The sequence below is a fragment of the Lacerta agilis genome, chromosome 3 (genome assembly GCF_009819535.1).
Source record: "Lacerta agilis isolate rLacAgi1 chromosome 3, rLacAgi1.pri, whole genome shotgun sequence".
Taxonomy (NCBI): Eukaryota; Metazoa; Chordata; class Lepidosauria; order Squamata; family Lacertidae; genus Lacerta; species Lacerta agilis.
In genome coordinates, this window is record NC_046314.1 from 80,400,541 (window position 1) to 80,419,088 (window position 18,548).

General features: G+C 41.9%; 1 protein-coding gene across 10 annotated transcripts in view; it reads left to right on the forward strand.

The window, feature by feature from the left end:
* The window catches only part of LTBP1 (latent transforming growth factor beta binding protein 1), a 175,142-nt gene extending 166,917 nt beyond the window's left edge, over positions 1-8,225 (forward strand). For 8 of the 10 annotated variants that reach the window (XM_033144486.1, XM_033144487.1, XM_033144488.1 and 5 more), the window contains 3 exons: positions 1,246-1,371; positions 4,991-5,140; positions 7,196-8,225. In XM_033144486.1, coding sequence (XP_033000377.1) covers positions 1,246-1,371; positions 4,991-5,140; positions 7,196-7,365 — 446 coding nt within the window. In that variant the 3' untranslated portion in view covers positions 7,366-8,225. The remainder of the gene's footprint in view (positions 1-1,245; positions 1,372-4,990; positions 5,141-7,195) is intronic. The other 2 variants (XM_033144494.1, XM_033144495.1) reach the window with 1 other exon arrangement.
* Positions 8,226-18,548: the final 10,323 nt, after the last annotated feature.

Genomic DNA, 18,548 nt, shown 5'->3' on the forward strand with positions numbered 1-18,548 from the left:
GGGAGACAGCAGAAGTAGGAGGCATAAAACAATGTCTCTCTGAACTTTGGTTAGGCATAAAGGTTCCTCTTCCAGTGCAAAGCAACATTTGGACTATAATTGCTAGCATTTATAGCATTTATAATTGCTAAAATTGCTAGCATTTATCCAGCATGTCCAAGTGTTCAAAGCATGCCACATATTAGTGTAGCAACCATTCCAACAATTCTTAAGTCAGTTTTAGAGCCCCAGTATTGGACACTGTGTGGCTTTCCTAAGGCCACCCCCCCTATTAAATGCATAACAGAAAGAAGATTTGAAGAATGAATTTGGTGGCTCACAGCTTAGTGTCTTGCTGACTGCAATACACTAGCTCCTTCCATGAAAAATGCAGGGCCGTTCTCAGAACTGCACCAGCAATGTATATTACTTGTGCTTCACTTCTTATTGCCTAATTCTGTGACTTAAAGGGAGCCGCACAAGGACAGCAGCCTCATCATGTGTGAGGAGCTACTAAGGATCCCAAGACCACCAGTGTACCTGCTTTTATTTTTAATTAGAAAGACTACCTGACAAGTAGTTTCCAGAACCTTGATCATCCTGATCGCCCTCCTCCTCCAGCTTATCCTTCTTAAATTGTGGTGCTCAGAATTGGACACAGTATTCCAAGTGTGGTCTGACCAAGGCAGAATAGTGTGGTACTATTACTTCCCTTGATCTGGATACTATACTTCTGTTGATGCAGCCTAGAATAGCATTAGCTTTTTTTGCTGCTGCATTACACTGTTGACTCATGTTAAGCTTGTGATCCACCATTTGCTTGGTAGAAAATCCTATTAGGCTGCAGTGAAGCTTTAAGTCACGTTTTGTACCACCCTGGCTTGGCCCCTCTCATTTTGAAATTCTTGATCTAGTAACAAAGATAGCAACCCTTTGCCAGCAATCTGGCTTTCGCCTTTCATGGGCCTCCAATCCCTAGTTTATGAAACAGAACAAGCTGGCCAGAATTAAGCAAAGTTCAGATGAGGTGATCAGAATGCCCTTTCTTGGCCTTGGAACTACTGTACTGAACAATGACACTGCTCATGATTGCTAAAGTTGAGTCATGGCTGCATTACATTTAAGCAATCTTAATCTTCCAGGAAAGAAAGCAATATGTGGGCTTTTCCAATTAAGTGTTATACACTAGCAAGAGAAAGAAGCATGGGATATCTTCATCAGGAATGCATTCCATTGTAACTCCTGTTCTGCTTTGTTCACTTCCAGACGATTATGCCCAGTTGTGCAACATTCCAGTGCCAGGATCTCGGAGGCCGTACGGGCAAGATGCATTGACTGACTTTGAGGAGGGACAGTATACTCCGGAAACTGATCCATACTTTGTGGAAGACCGTAAGCAACCTTTGCTCCCCAAAACTAAAAATGAGTAGCTTGGGTTCCTCCTGCTTATTTAGTAAATAAATACAATGGTAATGGTAATGGTAATGATAATGATAATAAACTTCTGTGTAGTTTTGAATGAGAAGCATAGAGGATGGAGCCCTCTCCTTTAAATCTCTGTGGTTTGAAGGAGAAAGGTGGGCAGGGTGCCCCAAAAGCCCTTTGTAAACATCCCTGCATGAGGATATTTACAAAGGGCTCTTTGAAAGCCCCGTGCTTCACTTTGAAGTTCTGACAATCAGGGCTTTGAAGGGAAGCATCACATGACATCACAATGAAATCAGGTGTTTGACAAGAGAGCCCCACACAGCTGTCAACACCTGCTCCTCCAGCCAACAAAGGTTCCCCACCCTGGTGTAAGGGGAGGGGAAAGGAATTAGCAAGCTGTAACGCGGGTGGCGCTGTGGTGTAAACCACTGAGCCTCTTGGGCTTGCCGATCGGAAGGTCGGCAGTTCGAATCCCCACAACAGGGTGAGCTCCCATTGTTCGGTCCCAGCTCCTGTCAACCTAGCAATTCGAAAGCACATTAGAGTGCAAGTAGATAAATAGGTACCGCTCCAGTGGGAAGGTAAACGGTGTTTCCTTGTGCTGCTCTGGTTTTGGTGTTCCATTGCAGCAGAAGCAGCTTAGTCATGCTGGCCACATGACTCGGAAAAACTTTCTGTGGACAAACGTCGGCTCCCTCGGCCTGTAAAGCGAGATGAGCGCTGCAACCCCAGAGTCGTTCGCAACTGGACTTAACTGTCAGGGGTCCTTTACCTTTACCTTTTTAAGCTGGCAGAGTCGGGGGCAGTGGGGGTTGGCAAGCAAAGCAGAGTGACGCGAGCAGGGGTAGCAGACTAGCAGATGCAGTAAAATACATTTGGGCTCGAGGTTCCTTATTCTTTATCTTCCCCTGGGTAGATAGCACATGGCATGGTTCCTGCTTGATATTCAGGAGTCTGTCGACGTAGGCCTTCCGTGATGCAGTTCCTGTATGTGCACACTGCAAATGTTCAGTATCATGTGTGAATTAAGCAGTGATTAATAAAGTGGCTATTCCAGCTGCGTTGTGCTTATCACTTCCCTGTTTCATTTGGTCTCTTTCCTGATAGTGTTTGGTTAAAATACTGTATATCGTATATCAAAAAGGGAAACAAAAGAAAAATAAATAAATCTCAGCAAGGCAAGAAAGTAGCAAAGTGTTTCATATATTTCATTCCCTTCAGCAGAGGCCAGCCTAATGATTTCATCTCTGCTGAATGCTGAACAAACTCAGTTGACTTATGCAAAGTTGTGTAAGGTCCAGCCATTTCCATTTCGTATGACTTTAATTAAACAGAGCAGCTCTCTGAGCTGAACTATAGCTAAATGGTAACATTGTTTAAAAAATCAAAAAACAGTGTGTACTGGAAACCATGGGAAGAAATGATGGCATAGACACAGGGGCAAAAGGGGAAATGTTGGGCAAAAAAACCCCCCATTACCTGCTGGTATTAGGTTGCTGTTTAAGTTGTAATGCTTTCCTTTAAGGTTTCCATTTGGATTGTGAGTTCATCTCAGTGTGTTAACCTCTGGGTGGCATAGATCAGTGTTTCAACACAAGTTCCAGATTCAACCACTGCCATCTCTGTTTTTCTAATCAGTAATAGGGATGAGGAAACAGACCTTTACTTGAGGGACCCCAGAAGACCACTCCCAGTTGGAGTGGGTAGCCGTGAGCTAGATAGACCCATGGCTCACTCTGAAGAGGGCAACTTCATACATCCAAGGCACAAATGAATATGAATGGGTCTTTCTTCAGTTAAACAATAAGCTCTTTGTTTGAAAGGAGAGGACTTCGGCATGCATTTTATTTTTATTTTTTTACATTTATTTATTTATAGCATTTTTTACTTTTCCATTCAACAACAAAAAAACCCAACTCTCAGAGCAGCATACATGCAAACAATTAAAGTAATTGTTTCATCCAAGGCACCATTTCTGAAAGTTCTCATGATGACCAGCTGGGATGGAAGCTGTTCTGGGGCAGGAGGAGCCCTGTGGAACTAGTCGAGCTAATGGCCTCGTCACAGTTGAGAGAGGGAGGACCTCAGAGAGAGAGTCCTTCAGCAGGACTGGATTAGCTTTACCCAGTGGTAGTTCCTAAAATAAAGATGGGCTGCAGTTTTCACATAAAAGATTCTTGCGTTTTGCCTGCAGTTAATCTCAGTTTAGGCTTGCAGCTGCTTAGAATATAACAGAACCTTTTTCTCTTAGACTAGCGTCAACTGAGGAATGTATCTTGAGGGCATGACTATTTCCATGTATCCCAAAGAACTTTGGCCTTCTTTTTTCTAGCAGCGTGAGTCCACCATTCTGTTCACCATACCCAAAGGAATCCTGTGGGCTGTATCCTGTGAGACTACAGCACATAGGCATGTGGGTGTAGATGTGGAAAACTCACCACATGGCAATTGGCACTTGCTGAGATGCTTTGCACAGAAGTGCAGGCTTGCTAGGGGTAGAATAGGACATGACACTTTCCATGAAAGTTTGCTGTAGTTTGTTTAGATGAAAACACCTTCAGTCATATTCATGTATACTTAAAAGGAAAGGTGCATTCTCAGATATATTATTAATCGTTTAGTACAGCAGATTGAAAACAGCCTTATATTTACTTCACTAATCTGTTGTATATTTCTAGAGTGGGTTTTGTTTACTTTTTCAAACTGCTGTATCTCTCTTATTAGTTCGGGTTTATTGCCCAAAAAATATCTGTGGTTGTTTAATAAGATTGGGTCCACAGCTGCTTAGACCACATTTTGGAAAAGAAAAGACTTCTCAAAAATTACCACTTTGTGGACTGCAAATTCCTCAGACGTTCTTTGTGCTTGACTGCCATCTGCAGTACTGTTCAGTTATTGCTTCTGGGAAATGTCTATCCTTTTGTAAATTATGTTTAGGTTGTACCTACATTTTACAAAGAAAATATGGTGCTGCAAAACCCCTGTTTCTCTTGTGGTGCATTGAAACTGAAATTGACCTTGACCTTGACCTTGAAGTGTGTCCCTATCTTTAAATTTAAATTATTTATTTACTTTTCTCCTATGAGCTCCATGGAGCTCCTAATGAATGCAGTCATGTCTTCTGCAAAACAGCAACAACAGCATCTTATTTATTTATTTATTAAAGATTTTCTTGATTTACAAAGGTAGTGCAGTGTCTCTCTCATATTTTTCCATATAACATTTTTACAATTCAGTTTTTGTTGTTGAGACATTAGGAAGAAAAGGGGTAGAGAGGTGGGTGGGATGGAGAGATAGGTGGGGTAGGGTGACGATGTTTCTGTTTTACTTAATATGAGTAGGGTTTACAACAGCATCTTATTAACTGATTGGCACTTCAAACATTTGGACTAGTTTATCTCTGTATGCCCTGAGCATAACATCACAGCCTGTGACTTTGCTCTCGAAGCTTTTCAAGCACTCATTGTAGGCTGAGAAAGGCTTTATTAAGGGTGGTAACACAATAGAAAACGCATATGCAGGTTGGTGCATTAAGACTCTACAGCTGTTGAATGCAATCATTTCCTATGTTTTTGCTGCCCAGGTTTCCGGAACAGCTTTGAGGAGTTACAGGCAGAAGAATGTGGCATTCTGAATGGATGTGAAAATGGACGCTGCGTGAGGGTGCAGGAAGGATATACCTGTGACTGTTTTGATGGTTACCATTTGGACATGGCCAAAATGACATGTGTTGGTAAGTGGATGTCACGTACAGGCAACTTGCAGAGTCCTCCAAATGTAGAGGCTAAGCCGGCATCTCTGATTTTGATGATCAGATGTGTTTTCGTGTTTAAGGGTTTCTGAATCCTACGGTTCAGCGGCACATTCCGCTGGGAAGTTCTCCTGCATGTGCCCCATGGAAATGAGTGGGAGCTGTGCAAGAGACGAGCAATGGTGCAGCTCCTCTTGCGTTGCAATGGGACTTGCACTCAAGAGCTTCTTGGTGGATTGCGCTCTAAATGCAGGGGCAGCCTGCACTAAATTCCTGCATGGTTCACATGACTAGCAGAAGAGGCGAAACAGTCAGTGCAGAGTGTGCAGCCCACGTAGTTGACTTCCCTTGGTGACTGTAAGAATTTACTGGAAAGAAGGTACCTGCCTCTTCCTACACTCCTAGGAGTAAAACAAGTAGTGTCTAAGCAGGCATGCATAAAACAGTGGCCAGCCAGGCCCCTTTATTAGGAATAACCCTGTTCACTGTCTAATCAGTAAAATTTACCTGCCACAAGTGCTGCTGCATATGTATGTACACATGCTGTAACTTTAGGCTGTTTGTGGACAAATTAGGGTCATTTTAATTATGTTCAACTTACATGACATGACATGTAGGACGTGGGTGGCGCTGTGGTCTAAACCACTGAGCGTGGGCTTGCCGATCGGTGGTTCAAATCCCCACGACGGGATGAGCTCCCATTGCTCGGTCCCAGCTCCTGCCAACCTAGCATGCAGTGCAAGGAGATAAATAGGTACTGCTCCGGCGGGAAGGTAAAAGGCGTTTCCGTGCGCTGCTCTGGTTTCGCCAGAAGCAGCTTAGTCATGCTGGCCACATGACCCGGAAAAACTGTCTGCGGACAAACGTCGGCTCCCTTGGCCAGTAAAGCGAGATGAGCGCCGCAACCCTAGAGTCATTTGCAACTGGACTTAACTGTCAGGGGTCCTTTACCTTTACCTTTTTACATTTGTCCTCTATTTGAACACCATTGCAGTGGTACTTCTGGTTACGTACTTAATTTGTTCCGGAGGGCCCTTCTTAACCTGAAACTGTTCTTAACCTGAAGCACCACTTTAGCTAATGGGGCCTCCCGCTGCCGCTGCACCACCAGAGCACCATTTCTGTTCTTATCCTGAAGCAAAGTTCTTAACCTGAAGCGTTATTTCTGGGTTAGTGGAGTATGTAACCTGAAGCGTCTGTAACCTGAAGCGTATGTAACCCGAGGTACCACTGTACCTTGCATTGATGGAAAGATGATGTCGTGCACATAAACATTTTGGGCCATTCCATTGTCACGGGTGGGACACTTTGACCATGTTTTTTGGTATTCGCACATGTGTAACAATGTAAATATACATAAAAATTAACAACCAAAATTTAAACTATGTTCTTAATAAGATACTGAACATTTTACTAATTTATTATTATTTTTACGGATATTTTTGACAATTTTATTAAATGTTAAAAGTGTTGTCACGGGTGGGACAAAAAAAGGACATGGAGCTTGAGATAAGTTTGATTTATGGAAAAACTCTGTGAGTTGGGAGGTGAATCAATGATAAACTCAGCATATCTGTTTAAATCAATGTTTATTGGTTACAACTATGCAATCAGGAATTAAGTTTAAGAAATTTAACGATACAAAATTAAGGAAAAAATGCTGTCACGGGTGGGACAATAATCAGAAAACTTTTAACTTGAACACTTCTGTGAAGACTACGTGGGTGGACTTTTGAAAAGAAGGTCCATAAAATAAACTTATTTTGTCTTTAGCTTTTAAAAAATGGTTAGACTGCATGTTTGGAATCTTCCTCACCAAAGTCCAGTGCTCATCTAGCATTCTTATCAGGCTCATTTTTCACGGAATGGCCCTTTTCTTGCTTTTCTTTGCACAAAATAGAAAACCGCAGACTGGACACTTGAAAGTTCTCTTGTTAATCGCAGACTTGAATGCAGGGCTGGTGGACTACGCTTCCCTCAGTCTTTGACAGCATCTAATACCACACTATTTCTGACCTTGTTTGCTTTTTCTTCTAGATGTGAATGAATGCAACGAACTGAACAATAGGATGTCTCTCTGCAAGAATGCCAAGTGCATTAACACAGAAGGATCGTACAAGTGTTTGTGTCTCCCAGGCTATGTCCCATCAGACCAGGCCAATTACTGCACACCCCTGAACTCGGACACAGAAAGTGAACTGGAGTAAGAGAAGAAGCAGCTGCCGTGTAACTTTAAGCCCATATACTCTGCACTGTAAAAAGAAAAGAAAAGAAGCATATTTAACTTGAGTTAAGGATGCTCCTCATCCAGATGTTGGCTGTGTGTGGAAAACAAGCAATAAAACATGTCTTCTTAAAAGTGAAAGGTGATGGTTCAATATCCATCATCATCACTAAAGCAACAGACCAAATGGACACATTTCCCTGTATGGAAGAAGCAATTAAGTATATAGTGTGTTCATAAATAAAATTCACAGGAAAAAGCAAAATATGCTGTTATTTTGAACAGAAGGGTGGTATTGTGTTGTTGTTGTTTTTTACTATTGCTTGGTTTATTTGGCATTTAACTAGTTGTGAAATAATTTTATAGTCCTTTTTTATTTAGCAGTTCTTTGCCTACTGTTCCTTTGGAAGCTTTCCCCTTTTGATCCAGTATTGCAATATAAACAATTTTCTAATGGTTATACACAAAATAATGCTCGTCTTTGTCTGGAACATTGGCCAGTGACTTTTTTAAAATTACTATAAATGTCTGCCCTGTGGAGCAGACACTGTTTTTTTAAAAAATAATGTACACTTCATGGAGATAAATCCATTGTATTCATTTTGTATTCCATGTGGCCTTTTACTGCACTTAACATGCCTTAGAACCTGCCTTGCCAAGTTTCAAAGCTGCTAGAGGACGACCATTGAATATCTTTTGTACTCTGTAACAAAAGATCTAAGCTCCTGTTTGTATTGTAATGTGTAAATTAAACACAGATCTTGTATTGGTTACCCTAACATATTAAAGCTGTATATTAAAACTCAATAAAATCTACAATTTTTTAGAAAAATTGGTAGTATGTATTTGCTCTAAGGTTTTCTGTTACTGCTTTGTGATTATTTTATTACAGCTAATAACCCAGTGCTTTATAATGAAAATACCTGAGCTATTGGTTCTTGACAGCATTTTTTAATTTTTGGCCCATGACATTTCCCTGACCATGGCAATTGTTGCTACCATGTAGATCTATTTAGATATTTTCATAAATATATCTGGTTCATTCTCTATAAGGAAAGCATGCCATTTTGCAGACCACTGCAAACCTCATCAATGTCAGAAGGACAGTTTTGTGTAAAATTTCATTTTATCCTTCTGCCCACTAAATCAGAGGAGCAGAGAGCCATTATTTCCACATGGGCAGTTGAGGGACTCAAGAAGCGGAAATGGCTGCATCAACCTCTCAAGATATGTCTGGATTTCACAAGCACCTTGAACATGGGTTGAAAATCCTCCACCAATATAAAAGAAGGAACTGTTTTTAAAAGTCAGCAAGTTGGGGGAGAAAACTATAAAAAACATAGGTTCAAAACAGTTTGTTAAAAATGTATCTGGTCCTTCATTTCATTTCATTTCATTTTCAAAGACCAATTTAAAGTATTGGAGAGGGTTAGCTATAATGGAATTCTACAAAGTTGTATTTGTTTCTTTCTGTCTGTCTCAGGAGACACTCTCAGGTGTGTGCTTTCGGGGTGTGAAGTCAAGCTGTTGGAGAACGTTTTTGCCATCCCTCTGCAAGCCCTTTCTTTGTACTGATTGTTATATAATGAAGGCCAGAGGATCCAGAACTTTCTCCCCATTCGTGGCTCCAGTTTTTCATGGGGGGTAGGCACAGAGAGAGCCTCAGCACTAGCCAGCTGGAAGGAAGATATAATGTGAAAAACACAGCCCTGAGACAGCACGTAGAACTGGGTTGATTAATTTTCCAGGTCTAGCTGTTTTAGTGTTGTGAAAAGGACTTCAGAAAGTGCAACCATTACAGTCCTGTTGTCTTTGAGTTTGCCCATCAGCCTGCCCCAGCCCTATAAACGGAGGTGTGAAATGCCCATTGACTTGCATTAGCTCCTGTGCTAGTCAGGATAGTTTAAATATCAACTTTTGTTAACTATCTAAAAATATATGATGCTTTACAGTACAGAGCAGGCCCCTGCTTAAGGCGCTTCCAACCAAAACTATAGCACAGAGAAGACTAGCGAAAGGGGTAAATGGAAAGGTCCACAAGGTGGACTCCAAAATGGCGCCTCCCTTCCTGCCAGGGAAGAAGGGATGAAGGAAGATCTACATCAGGAACAAGGGGGAAAGGAAATACTGTTATTGGGATCTGCTGCCCCCAGTGAACCCTTTCTCCTCAGGAAGTCATCTCACCTCATGGGTGGGCTAGCCCTGAATAAAGATCTACATCACAATCTGCTACCCCTGAGGCATCTGTTGCCTGGGGCAGCTACCTCAGCTTGCGTCATGGATGGGTCGATCTTGGTAGCAGTAAAGACAGTGTCTCTTGTACCCAATATACGTTTTACAAACTGTAAATCCCTGTTCTTAATTAAAATTATCCCAAAATATTAGTGTTTTCATATGTTTTGCAGCAATGTTATAAGTGAGAGCAGTTTGTGCAACGTCACTCATGCCCCAAACATAAAATGTATCTGAAGAAGTGTGCATGCACACGAAAGCTCATACCAAGAACAAACTCAGTTGGTCTCTAAGGTGCTACTGGAAAGAAATTTCTATTTTGTTTCGACTATGGCAGACCAACACGGCTACCCACCTGTAACTGATAAAATGTACAGCAAATTAAAGTCTGAAATTAGACCTCTTCAGCATTCTTGCAGTAAATCCAGCGTGCGGAAACTTTGCCCCTCCAGATGTCTCTGAACTGCAATTCCTATCAGCTCCAACAAGTGTGGACAATGGCCAGAGATGGTGGGAGTTGTAGTTCAGAAACATCTGAAGGGCCAAGTCAGGGGTCAGCAAAATACTAGACGTTGGTTCAGTGCACTTTCATACATTGCCTTTAGGTGTCACTACATGACTTGCATTTATACCATACACAATTTTAGGGTAATAATAGGTGCTATCAATTAGATAGCATTAAATGATGCAGGCACTCTCTCTCTCCAGGAAGTGCAGAACATGGTTTCCTGACTCCTTGCCAAGTCAAGCATGAAAAATATATTAGAGCTGGCAGCAGTACATCTGCAAATGCGCCTACTCCTTTATGAACCTTCCCTCAGCTCAGACCTTGAAATGAGCAAGTATTGATTGGAGGCTCCTATTGCCAATGGGAACTGGAATTACGTATAGGCAAGAATTGTGCCATGTAGCTAGGACCCAACTTGTGATTGACCAAATTGCTGAAAAGAAAATATCTGTAATGATCCCAGATGTGTCAATTTGGCAACAGGAAGCCAGATTTCCCCAGAGTATGGAACAAGACATCTCCAGGTGGAGTCAGAACTGGCGGTGACAGACTGGGAACAAGATCTTGGAATCGTAGTAAACAGCTTGATGAACATTGCAACCCAGTGTGTGGCAGCTGTGAAAAATCCATGCTAGGAATCATGAGGAGAGGAATTTAAAATAAAACTGCCAGTATCTGAATGCTCTTATGCAAATCTATGCTGAGGCTACATTTGGATTACTGTGTATAAGTTCTGGTTGCCTCATCTCAAAGAAGATATTGTAGAGTTAGCAAAGGTTCAGAAAATGGCAACTAAAATGATCAAGGGGAAGGAGGTAACATTATAGTTTATAAAGTTTATAAAATTATGCATGGTGTGGAGAAAGCCAACAGATAAAAGTTTTTCTCCCTCATAACACTAGAACTCCTTAACATCCAGTGAAGCCGAACATTGAGAGATGCTCAGTCAATTCAGTGGAGCTTTCTCCCAGGCGTAAGTGGAATCCATAGGTTTGCAGTCACTGCAGTACCACACCATTCCTTATTGCAAAATGAGCATTTATTCATCAGTTTACTGTTTATAAGTAATTTATTAGTTCACTGTTCCATGGCAGTCATCTAATCCTAATAAATGTTGCATTTGCTGCTGCTCTGTGGGTTGTATGTCAGGGGATGGGGAGGAAAGAGTCCGGATTGCTACAGTTGCCTGGGTGATTCTCCTGACAGATTTGGTGGTGGATTCTCCAATTAGTTGTTGTGGTGCACTTCAAAATTTATCACAGCTCTGCTTGTGTCACACCAATACGGCTGCTTTTGTTACTTTACATACTCTCCTAAACATACACACACACGACTCAACTATACAGCTGCAAATATAAAATTTTAAAACAAAATAAAAAAATTCCTTCCAGTAGCACCTTAGAGACCAACACAACTTGTTGTTGTTCAGTCGTTCAGTCGTGTCCGGGTCACGAAGAGTCGGACATGACTGAACGACTGAACAACAACAACAACAACAACAAGTTTGTTCTTGGTATGAGCTTTCATGCGCATGCTCATACCAAGAACAAACTTAGTTGGTCTCTAAGGTGCTACTGGAAGGAATTTTTTTATTTTTTATTTTGTTTTGACTATGGCAGACCAACCCGGCTACCTATCTGTAAATAAAATTTTAAGTGTGTTTTAAGTGCACTGTACAAATGTGAAACTAGATAGTGATTGTGAGCTTATGGCAAATTCAATATATTTTTTAAAACTTTTTTTTATAAAGCATTTTCGCAGTGTTTTTTATGTGCGTCTAGATTCCACCACAGTCTCCAAATTTGGCTGGCTTTTTCGCTCTGAACAGATCTCTGTATGAATAAACCATATTCTAAGAATTAGCTCTCATAAAGAGATATCTGGGCCGTTATGTATTATTAAGATTATTTTGTCATCTCCTAGGCTGATCAAGCTTTTTAGAGCATGGGTGTCTAGACTGCTTTGGCCCAAAGACTGTGTTACAAAGTACCCCTAAAATCCAGCTTCTGCTATAAGAATGGTAGCCTGCACATGAGAAGGGAAGCTCTGCTTTTACCTGGAGAGACATAGAGGGAGCCTCCCTTTTCCCTTTGAGCAAGCTTTGTTGCAACACTTCCCTCTAAATCCAGATTGCTGTAAATCTTTGCCATCCTTCCTTATCACTTGTAGATTTACAAAAGAGCATCAGATTCCTTCAGGGAAGTGTTTAAAAAAGAGTTTATCACCTAAAATCCCACTTCGCTTTGTACTCACTTGCTTCACATGGCCAAAAAAAAAAACCTATTGAAAAAATAGAAAGTGTCTCCAAGAGGAGTGATTAGAGCCGGCAAAATTGCACTTACAATTTTGATATTCTGCATGCACACTCCAGGCGCTCTCAGTGTGTTCTGCCTTCCCAAGTGAACTTGGCCTGCCGTGACTTTCCTGTTTCTTTTTATATCACACATTAGTTGCTGCTCGGTGATCACTGCAGCTGCAGGTTCCTGACCCAGAAGGGCTTGAAATTATTATGTATGCTTTTTCTTGGCAGTCAAGCCATTCTCCACACCGCCTGTAAATGTTACCAAAAATAATGCAAACACAGATTCAGGATGAGAATTTGGGAAGGGAATTGCAGTAATGCAATTAAGGAAACACAGACTGATGCCGTCAATAATGCACTAACTTCAATAAAATGTCCATTGGTTTTTGTTTTGTTTTGTTTTTTTACCACCGGATTATTTGCAGTTCATTGTCTGAAATGCCTCTGCTAAGAAATATTCATTTTGGCGGGAGGGTCAGGGTGGCACACATTATGGTTTCTCCGGCTTGCAAATGGAACCCAAAGGTTGGCAACCTTTGTATAATACAAGCTGTGTAGGTATGAACTAAGTCATAGTTCAGGGAGCTGCATGTGCAACTTGTTTGTAATCAATGAGACAGCTCTAGTTTTAATGGTGTAACTGCCATCTACACAGATGGACGTGTTCAGAACGGAGCATGTATTGTTATTCAATCCAATCAATCAATGATTTTACTGTATTTGCATGCCTCCTTTCCCAAAGTTAAAACCATGTTCAAGGCTGCTTATAGCATATTAAAAATTTATGTAATTACAAGCATAACAAAAGTAGCCAAACAATAAATAAAACATCAAAAAGTATGCAAGCAAACTGAAGTATTTCCACATAAATCATAAGATTTAAAAGAAAGATAGAAAAGAAAGAAAGGAAAGTCAATAGCAGCAGCAACCCCCACAACAAAAACCCCCCTAAACTATATCCCAGCCCAAAAGTCTGTTCAGCAGCCTGTTCAGCTTTTGTTGCTCCAGTCTCCATCATGCAGAAGGAAATAGCATAATTCTCTTGGGCTATACTGAGCAATGGTGCCTACCCCAATCTGAGCCTAGGCTGCTATAACTCTGGGCAGAAGCCATGGAGAAGAGACTGGGGTGAAGAAGGAGGAGGAGGGGGAAGAAAAGACAGAAAGAGTGAGTGAGAACACAACTTGAAAAAAAAGAGACAATGCATGTATTTTTGTAAACTAAAAAATCTTATTCAGCAGGTCCTAATCACACTTCTTCTTTATGCAGTTTAATCAGGTTCTTAACCTATGATCCCTAGCTCATGTGTGACTCACCAAAAGCTGTCATCACAGCCCTTGCTCATGCCATCACCCAGAGGTGACTCATATGTGGGCCAGTCATTATGGATGAAAGGTAGGGAGGCGGGAACAACAGCCCAACTTCCACACTACTGAGAGACATTTACACATTCCATTCAATGAGTGTATGATATGTGTATCTTCGTGCACAAATAGCTGTGCTGTACACTGTTATTCACATGTACCGTTGAACAAGTGTTCAGTTTTTGTACCTGTGCATACAATAGCTGAGCTGTACATAAACACTTGTACATATGTAGAGGCATCTGTGTTCAGTAGATCATGTGCAAGAAACCTCTGCAATTCACGTTCAAACAGAGCAGGAGCAGGAGCAGGAGCACATGAAGCAGAGTAGGGGCTGGCATCATATCTCCAGGCAAGCACTGAACATAGACATATCTGATAAGCAACCTGTACATGGGAGCAGCTGTTTGCATATAGGGGCTGCACAACATCGGGACACATAGTTGTGTGCAACCCAATCATGGGGAGACCTTTCATACCACACCTGTAGGGTGGTGTCCTTTTCAGGTGTCCTTATCAGAGGCAGGGCTAGCCCAGGGCCATGGTGTTGAAGGGTGAGGTCAAGAACGCATGGGCACCTGAAGGAGCGTCTTCATCCTCAAGAAGTGTGCATGCACACAAAAGCTCATACAAAGAACAAACTTAGTTGGTCTCTAAGGTGCTACTGGAAGGAATATTTTTTTATTTTGTTTTGACTATGGCAGACCAACACAGCTACCTACCTGTAACTTCATCCTCATTGTTCAGCCTGGACATTCAGGTCCAGCTCCAAAGGCCTTCTGGTGAGAAGTGAGGTTACAGGCAGAGGACCTTCTTAGTAGTAGCACCTGCCCTGTGGAACACCTTTCCGTCAAATATAAGAGATAAACAATTATATGACCTTCGATAGACATGTGAAGGCAGCCCTGTATTGGGAAGCTTTCAATGTCTGATATTTTGCTCTGTTCTTTTATATTCTGTTGGAAGCTGCCCAGGGTGGCTGGGACAACCAGTCAGATGGGCAGGGTACAATAAAGTTGTTGTTGTTGTTGTTGTTGTTGTTGTTGTTGTTGTTGTTGTTGTTGTTGTGAGCCCTACATCCAAGTAATGCTAATGCGTGACTACAGCTCTTGGCTGACTGTGACCAGAGGGTAGCGCAACCGGTTCAGGCACTCTGGGCACCACATTGCAGGGGTTGCCACAACAATGTTGTGGAACAAATAGCAAGAAACAGGGGGCGCCGAATTGTAGTGTTGCACAGGGTGCCACTGAATTTGAGAGCCCAAAGTCCACCACTGCTGTGACTCTTATGTTCATGTAAGGGTGCAGTTCTAACCCCACTTACCAGGGGAGGAAGCCTCACTGAATTCAGTACAGCTTACTTCTGAGTAGACATGGTTAGGCTTGAACCATAAGCCATATAAATGCTATTATCAAGTGTGGCTCTGACAGTTACTTGCTCTGTGCAAGTGTCTGGCCGTGTTTCCAACACCTTTTTGATATAGAACTCCTAAGTCACTGGTGAAAAGCACTGAGAGTAAATGGGTTCTATTGCTTGTTTTGCTGCAGACGGGAATGTTTTTAAAATAGCCACACAGTTTGAGAGGATTTCCTCCTGATGACATCAGGCAGCATCACTGGCTGATATCCTGTGCAAAGTCTCTTCCCCACCCCCTGCATTCCTTAGCATTTGTTAGATATGTTTGACTAAAGCACAAGGGAGGGTGGAGGTGCTCTGAAAGCCACATGAGTCTAAACCAGAATGGAAGTTGTGTCAAGGATTTCCCCTCTTCTGACACTCCCTCACTCCAGGCCCAGATTTCTCAAGGGACCCTCCTCAGATTGGATAAGTAAATGCCCCCTCAAAGGAGGGCAGATTCATTTATTTAATGTTTTCACTTTAAATTTATTTTTATTGACTATCTCAAAGGACACTTAACAACAGAAGAAAACTAAATATCAAAAAGCAGTTACACCATTTGCAGGTAACTGGAAAGAGGTAAGCAGATAGGTCACGAAGAGTCGGACACGACTGAACAACAACAACAAAGCAGATAGCTAGGTGGAGAATAGAAGCTGTGTTAAGTAAATGCTAACAGTTTTGCTTCTTTTTTTGGTGTAGACTATTCTGCAGTTGATCTGTGTACAATGTAATCAGAAATATGAGGCCCCCCCCAAGAGTATAGCAATCTGGCTCTTGTGTCTCAGTGTCTTTGTTATCAATAAAGGAAATAAAATATTGCAACTCTCCATGCAAGCATCAGCCTTAGGGGGGGGGGACCTCTCATTGGTACCAAAAGGATTTCACTCTCTCTCACACACACACCCAACCAGTGCTAATTGCCATGTTGTGAGGTGGGTATTTTTTACCAAAATTGCAGCTGGGGAGGGAATTCTTAAACCTCCCCTCCTTGAAATGAGTGCTGCCGATGACAAATGCACCTGGCATTTGATTTTTTTAAAATCCCAAATCTGATTGCTAATCACACTATTGACGTAATATGTAGCCAGCCTTTATTAGAAGGAAGAAGGGGCAACTACTATCTCACTACACAAAAATGGGCTATAGTGTAGGTTGGCCATGTGCCTCGTTTTACAGAGGACAGCCCTCTATTTGAAGGGTGGTCTGGTCCAATAACAGATTAAAGATAAATAACCATAATAAGGGAGAAAGGGGGCCTTGAAGTTGCATATCAACCGTCATGCCATGGAAAGCTGACTGAACAGACACACAAGTCACGAGTAGCCACACTCATTGCCATTGTAGCAAGAGGTATTTCTTAAATACCGGTATTATTTCTAAATACGCATCCATACAAACAAATGAGCATATGCAAATATTATGAGTAGCTGCACATAATGGGCATCATTAACACTGCAAAACTTAAATGTCTATCCTATTTTTCTTTACTTCTTTCTGCTTTGCAAGAAACCTTTGCACTGAGATCAGTGCTAGAGACAGACTCAAATAATTTCTGGCTTTTACAATTTCAAGGAAGAGCAAATTGGCTGCTCTGTTCCTGTATATATAGCCTTTGATACAACTTAAGATCTTTTTGCACAATCTATCCTGATTAAGTTTGCGTAACATCCCCCACATCCTATTTTAAGGCTATCATAATCTATACCCATTGGCTTTTTAACTTGCCTTTCTTTCCCCGCTCCATGCCATTTTAATTTAATGCTTAACATCTGCTGGGTTAAGAATTTTGCTTAATTGTTTGTGGCCATTTGGTTAGACCTAAATAAGTATATTGTCCAGTAGTTAGGTCTTATTTTTGTTTTTCCTAATGGGACAATTTTTTTCAAGTTTTTTCTTTCTTCTTTTACCGTGATATAAGTAAAAAAAAACCTGCTCCTTTCCCTTATGGGGTACCCAAGAGCCCATATAGAGTTCATTTGTAGGTTCTCTATTGGTAGGAGAAAATAACAGAGACCAACCAGAGAATATTGAGAAGCGAAGCAGCCAGTAAGCCTGATCTTTATTAACTGTTGCAACAGGGTGCTCTCTCACACGCAGGAGAGAGGAGGAGGATCCAGAGCCATGCGTGCAAGCCCTTATATAGACATTTTAAATTGCCTGCCCCGGAGTCCAACACCACCCCCAGAAACATCATACATACATCACAGAAAAGGTGGTCTACAACAGAAATCTGAGTGTGTTGTTTATCGCCTGTCTGGTAAGTTACCTCATTGCATTATCTGGGTTTTGGCCACTCTTTTGTTATTATAATTACTTAATTCCTGAATCTGGGATGCGGGTGGCACTGTGGTCTAAACCACAGAGCCTAGGGCTTGCCAATTGGAAGGTTGGCGGTTCGAATCCCCGCAACGGTGTGAGCTCCTGTTGCTCGGTCCCAGCTCCTGCCCACCTAGCAGTTCAAAAGCACATCAAAGTGCAAGTAGATGAATAGGTACCGCTCCGGCAGGAAGGTAAACGGTGTTTCCATGCACTGCTCTGGTTCGCCAGAAGTGGCTTAGTCATGCTGGCCACATGACCCAGAAGCTGTCTGTGGACAAAAGCAGGCTTCCTCGGCCTATAGAGCAAGATGAGCGCCGCAACCCCAGAGTCGTCCGTGACTGGACCTAATGGTCAGGGAACAGGGTACCTTCACCTTTACCTTTAATTCCTGAATCTAGGTCACAGGTCACAAGCTCACACCCTGTTCATATCTTGAATGTGCCCTTAAGAAAGGATTTGAGAGGAAAGAGACAATGGGGAGGTTTCTCACTTTGACCTTGCAGAGAAATTTGTTCAAGATCTTTTCTGTGGGGCCTCAGAAATGTGGTTCATACAGTTATTAATATATATATATATATATATATATATATATATATATATATATATATATATATATATATATATATATATATCTCCTTAAAATGCTTATAACAACCGCATTCCCTTTCTTATTCTTCAGGCCAGGGAGAAATCCCTTATCTATAACCCACCCACCCAGTTTTCCTGGTTATCTTATCAGGAGTGGAGTCACCCAGAGCTAAATTTAGGGAGGCCAGGTGGAAAAGCAGACAGGGATCCTGCCATGGGCGTAGCCAGAATTTTTGTGGGGGGGGGGCAGGCCTTTTGTTAGGGGGGGATGATAACCCTCAGTTTGCAATGTATTTTTATTGAATTTTATTGATGGGGGGGGCAGCTCCCCCGCCCTGCCTCCCCTTGGCTATGCCCATGGATCCTGCACCTTTAAGAGTTGCATAGGGGGGGGGGGAATCAGCAGCTGTGGCTTGCATAAGCCAGCCACATGTCCTCAGAAACTTGCTTG